This window comes from Nanorana parkeri, unplaced genomic scaffold (genome assembly GCF_000935625.1).
Source record: "Nanorana parkeri isolate BGI_ZX_2015 unplaced genomic scaffold, ASM93562v1 scaffold953, whole genome shotgun sequence".
In the NCBI taxonomy this organism is placed as follows: Eukaryota; Metazoa; Chordata; class Amphibia; order Anura; family Dicroglossidae; genus Nanorana; species Nanorana parkeri.
The window spans coordinates 24,128-30,470 of record NW_017307221.1 but is presented as its reverse complement, the minus strand read 5'-3'; the positions used below and the strand labels follow the sequence as shown (position 1 = coordinate 30,470).

At 37.1% G+C, this 6,343-nt stretch overlaps 1 protein-coding gene across 1 annotated transcript in view; it reads right to left on the bottom strand.

Moving 5' to 3' along the window:
- Positions 1-709, bottom strand: part of ITGBL1 (integrin subunit beta like 1) — a 109,347-nt gene extending 108,638 nt beyond the window's left edge. The window contains exon 1 of the mRNA XM_018566497.1: positions 562-709. Coding sequence (XP_018421999.1) covers positions 562-601 — 40 coding nt within the window. The 5' untranslated portion in view covers positions 602-709. The remainder of the gene's footprint in view (positions 1-561) is intronic.
- Between the last annotated feature and the right edge of the window lie 5,634 nt (positions 710-6,343).

The following is a 6,343-nucleotide window of genomic DNA, read 5'->3' as shown; positions in this document are numbered from 1 at the left end:
TCACCACATTTAGGACACTTATGATAGGGTTTGTTATATAAAGAATTCTGTTATGGCGCTGTGGCATCATTGTACCTATAGGAATCATTTATATAGTAAAAACAGATCAGGGCATATACAATATGTGAATTACACATCACATTTACAGTGTCTGTGTATGTGTGTTACAATCTTACATTTTAATGATCACAAATTTAAAAATTGAAAATATACTTTTTAGAACAGGTACATATCATCTCTGATTATCTGAATTATGCATTCAGAAAAGGGTACTTACTGCATCTTTTGAATTTAAAAAATATGCACAGCTGGAGTTTATGTCAGTTTGAGAGAATGCTCAGCACGGTTACTTTTCCTATTAAATTACAGTATCTGAGTTTCCTTTCAGAATATTATGCACTGGAATAACCTATGTAGTAGCAGCTTGGCATTTTTTGAAAAGTACATTGTGCATTACTCTTGAAAAACCTTTTAATGATAATAACACATATAAAAGTTTGAGTGACCTAGAAGTTACATTTGAAAGCAACTTTGTTTTTCATGTATAAAAGGGATGCAGACCTGCATTTGAACAAATGACTCCTTGAGAATTCTTGCACATCTCGTTGCTTTGCTTTCGTGTCAAGTCACACGTTGTTGGGTACTGACAAGCTTCTCCGGACCATCCAGACGCACATTGACATTTTCCACAGTCACAAGTCCCATGTCCTGAAGAGTATAAACAAAAACATTTTCAATGCAGCAAAAATTATTTATTCACAACGTTTTTGTAAAAACATAAAAATTGAGATTTACATAATTGCATGTACCAAAGGGTATAATATTTTATAAGGAAGAACCTGGCTTTTCAGATTCTTCCAGGTTTTCCTAATTGTAGCTGGGACCTGATGCCCTGGAGAATTCTTAGAGCTCTAAGTGGGATGAAATCTCTAGTCCTGGAGCCAAGTGTCTGGGCTGATCAGGTGGCTGAGAGCAGCCTCATTAAGAAGCTAGATCAGAGCTCGAGGTGGTCTGGTGTGCGCTGGAGGCACACAAGTGCCAAGCCAGGTTGTGTGGTGAAGTCACACACAGAACAGCCAGGGAGGCTGGAAGCTAGGCACGCATGGTGTGTGGAAAGCTGCTGGAACCAGTTAAAGGGTATGAAGTTCCCCTGAAGTGTTTTGTTGAAGCAAATGTTAAAGTCCTGGGACTGGGACAATGAGTGAACAGAACAACTTTGAGTCAGTGAGACAATATACTTTGTGTTATATGCTGAAATTAAGCCTGAAGTTGTGTTTTTCACCTGTGAGTTGCCTGAAGAAAAAGAACAAAGACTTTTTGGTTTATGGAAAAACCCTGTGCGAGTGCTCTGTGAGCTCCTCAACATTACAACTGTAATACCTTACAAAAATGTAAAATAGATTTTGTCTGCCATGTACAACAGTGACGTGGTTGTTAGCAGGAAGAGCCAGTGAGAGCTGTGTTCAGCAGCATGGGCCGTAGAAAAAGTATGTATTATTTTGCTAGTGTTCAGGCATTTGCTTGCTTTATATTGTTCTCTCAAGTAGCAGGGTCCCTTAAATGGCTAATTTCAGCCAATAGAGTGGGGAAGAGTTACAATTTCTATCTGTTTTTTTTTGTCTTTGACCTCATCGAGGAGCTGTACCCTCATTTCCTATTTCTGTGATACATGGACATGAAAAGGGGGCACCTTTTGGCTGTTATGGGTTACCCAAAAAAGCCTATATCTATTTTTTAAACTGAAAATTGTGGCCTTAAAATGAATCTTAACTGAGAGGGTGGTTTCATCTTCTCTATGTGGGGCATAATATGGATTTTCCAGATATGCCATATGTAGTGGACTGTGGGATGGGAACTGAAGTCTAAAAGCTGTACTCAAAAAAAGGCAGATAGAGTGTAAAGCACTAGTCACCAATATTGATGTGAACTCACTGCAGCTGATCCGTCCCCATTACTGACTTACACTGCCTTGTTGTGCACACTGCAGAAATAGGGCTATGAGGCTGTATGTACAGGAATGCTTAGACACACTTTCATACTAGAAAGTGCAGTGGTATATTTCAGGAGGAATTCCAGACAAAGGAACATTTTCCAGGATACTGCTTAGACACAACTAACGTTTCTAAATGATCCCTATAATATAGCAAATGTTCACTTCAGGTCCAGTTTAAGAGTAATACATGTCTATATGTGAAGGTCATCCACTGCAACCAGAATGTATTCCTTACTCTGAACCCACACGAACAGCCCAACCCCTGGATAATTGTACTAGTGATGCATGGCACATCTAGAAATAGGAAATCTAAGGTCATCTCTTCTTTCACTATTTGTGTAAACTGGTAGTACCTGAGAAAGCTCTGCTAGTGCTGTTAGCATACATTGAACGTAGTGAAAGGAGATGTAATTGATTGCCTGTCTTCACCCAGTTCTCCCTGTATTAGAAAATTGCTCATCTCATCATATGAAGAGCTCCAGAGACTTGTAACTTTTGAGTTTCTTTTAATATTATGCCTTTTGAACATTTTAATGTTCAAATTCTTCAAAAATCCAGCAAGGCTATTTTATCTGATAGACTAATATACATAAACTAGGTTTATACAAAAAAGGCACAACATGTTGCACTGGATAATAGAAACATCACAGTTGAAGTCCCTAATAATAAAACCTTTGGAAGATACTGGCCAAGCAATATTGTACCAAATAAATAAATTTTCATTATTATCCGGCAGAAAGTGACACAGAATCATATCCCTAATATTGGGAAGATACTTCAGTTTACAGGATGTGACAGTTCCAGGAGCAGCATCTCATGAATTGTGTAACATATGGAAATGACACAGATACTTGCAGTTTCAACCAGCAATTCAGTTATAATGGTAATAGGAGCTTATTTCTGACATAAACCATCTGTCTAAAATATCTTGTGGATTTCATATCGCTAGGTTAAAATGAGTAGTGCAGTGTTATATGACCTATTTGATGATTTGATGTCGAGCCTTTTGAGAGTTACATCTGTAGATGTACAAGCAAAACGAAACATCAGTATCAAAACGTGCATCACATTGTTCTCTACATTTATCTATCTGTAAATCTGGTTGCTATTCCTTTTTATTTTCAACGTATAGTTATCTGAATGGTTTCTATGACAGGCAAAGTAAAATTTACATTTCTTTTAGTGAATACTGGCAAAAGGCCACATTTATATAATCAGGATTTCCCAGAATCCTCATATTAAAACTCTGTATTTGACTCAGATCTTCTTTGCAAGCCCTGTCCACAAGGCCTCAGGTCAAATTATTTCAGTAGCATAATTTCAATCACTGCAGGTAAACATAGAATTGACATCACCACTACAGTGAAACTTTGTAATCAAGCAAGCTTGTTCAATCGTGTCAGCTTTAGGAGGCTAACCTGAAGGGGGGCTAACCTTTGATGATATAGGGCATCTTTTCCAACAAGTAAGACAATGCTGGTAATACATAAACTCTGACATTATTTTTTTAAAGAAATAGAACAATGTATGGGGCATTCCCAGCCATGATGTTTACTAAAATGCTTCCAAAGCATTTTTTTTTTTTTGGCATGAAAGGGAATATAGGAAGTAAAAGTACTTCCTTGACTTCAAATAGAGAAATATATTCTAGAAGAGAAGGGTAGTGGTAAGAAAACAAAAAATCCAATCAGAGACAAGAAGAAATTCTATTTTAATTACATATTTGGAATATAGGGTACTAATTTAGCTCGCTATTCCAATAAGACTGGTAGCCCCATAGCTAGATGATGGTACTTGTGACATGTTACTTGACATTATTTTAAAGTGTATCTATTGTCAATTGTTTTTTGTTTTGGAAAGACTGTCCAATAGATGATCTTTTTACCAGGCAGGAAGTAAAGGAAACTCCCCAACAATGGTAGAACTCAACAATATTTGTTTACTAGTTCCAGATTTTCCCCCACTTTCTGCCTGGTAAAACATTGTTCCCAGAACAAAAAGTGAGGAAAAATCCCCCCAAATTAAAAAACATTGCCTATAGATACACTTCAAAACCAACCTACGCCCGTCATCATCAAGTGATAGCTGCAAGAAAAGAACAAAAAAATTGTCCATGTTTACAGTATGTCCAGTCAATGTATTTAAATGATATAGTTAATGGCAGCATGGGAACTGGAGCATGGCAATCTCATGGAATTCTACACTCCAATAGACAATGTAAGATTCGTTTATTTTAGGATAGGTACTACAGAATAAAATGGGGGACATTTAATCTTACTAACAAAATGTTTTCAATGAAAGGGCAAACCTGTGAGGGAATTAAAATATGTATGTATTGTTTTAACACCTCTCCAAATATAGTGAAAACTATTGTTTTAACCTAGGCTTGTGTTGTGACCAGATATTTTTAAGCATCTGCAAAAAAGAATAAGGGCTACATAACATGGACTCAAAGAAAATGCAGTGGAAATTTGCTTCTAAGCATCTGTTGATTCAGATCCGATCTTTAACCAGGTGCTCGGGTTTGCTTATCTTGTCTGGAGTGAGATCATCTGCAGTGAAAGCTGTAGACAGACTAAAAACATAAAGTGTATCTAAACCCAAGAAAAAAAAAAAAAAAGCTGACAAGTCCTTAGATGTGGTGGCTGACAGATTTATATAGGAGAAAACTGAAAGCCCATGGCAGGGAAAAGGCCCAAAACTATGATGGTAAGATCTCACCACATGAATCTACAATTACATAAGCAGGTAATAATGTCATGTATCAGACTCTTATTACATCATCCAATATACATTCTAAAAATAAAATGTAATACAGAAACATACCATTTTATTATTTGTATATACTCGTATGTGCACATGGGGTGTTAAGAATTGATCACTTGGAAGTTGGTTGTCCTGCTTAATAATGCTTCAGTGATCTACTACTAAAGGCCTGTTTACACCATCATCTTAGAAAACACACATGCATTTTACTCAAAACGCACTGCATTTTAGAAATGTAATACAGTGCATGACACATTTTATGCCAAGTTTGCATGCATTTACTTCCTTTTCATTTTCATCTTTTCCTGTCTCCACTTTGTGGGCTGTGTCTGTGTTTCTTGGAAACATGGACAAATGACTTGAAAACACACTAATTAAAGGCATATTGTGTTTTAGTGCATTTTACATGCATTACCATTGACTATAATGTACTTATAGTCATGTATAATATGTATAATATATTTATGTGCCTTTTTCTTTTAAGCATGCTGTGATCCTCTATTGTAGCGCACACACGAGTAGAGTAGCCTAGTCTACTTCATTGTCCCCTGACCTTAGTGGAATAACATTTTATCTGTACTATTTAATTGGTGTGGCACTTCAATTCCTACATCAGGCAGCAGTTTGTCTTGGAAAAGGTCATCAATTGAATGGGAGAACACAAACTGACCAATTGCCCATTCCTTTATGTTTGACATCAACCAGGATCCAGGAGGACCAAATAAAAATGTTCTGGTTACAGCGAACATTCTCTCATATCTGGTTACAGTAATCGTTCTCTCATGCAGAATTACCCTCTTAATTTACACCTGGAGGAGTGGGTGTCCCAATTCAAAGCTTTACCTGTGCCTCTTGTTCTGGTGACAAATGTAAAATTTCAGATTTTTTATTATTCTCTGTCTCAATGACATGAGTCACCAGGACAAATAGATGGGGTGAATCTTTCCAGCAGTGGCAAGGACAAGACTAAAATATATAGCTCTTTCTATATTCATGCATACATAAATGCAATATGCATACAACAGGCAATAATAGGCCAGGTTCATCTTGCAGCCAAACCTCAGTTAAATATAACAAGATAAAAATGAATATCCCAATAAAAGAAAAAATAACAAAACTGACTTCGGATGCTTTATTCACCTTTAATCTAGAGATTTCCATTGCAATACTTTTTTTTCTGCCACAAAATGTCCGCAGTCTGATGGCCAACATCATTCAACCCACTTCCACTGAGTCCAGGTCAACCTGTACCCGCCCCAACCTGTATGTGGACAGTGAAGGAGAAGCACCACAGTCAGCATGCTTCTTGTCAGCAGATGAACTGATTGGCTCCTTGTCCTGCTTCTTCCTTTCACTCTTCAGCCCTACTCTACTGAGACTACAAGAGGCTGATACCTGGTGAAATTCAGCTGCTTACACTGCTTGCATTAAAAAAAATACATGTGATGATGTTTTATAATTGCAGAACTGCAGTAATTTTTGTTATATCTGCAGGATGCCAGTAAAACTTGCCAGGTTGACAGAAAAATTGATTGATGGAAGGTATGTCCCTCTACGGATTCTTAGGTCGAAACCGATTTATTT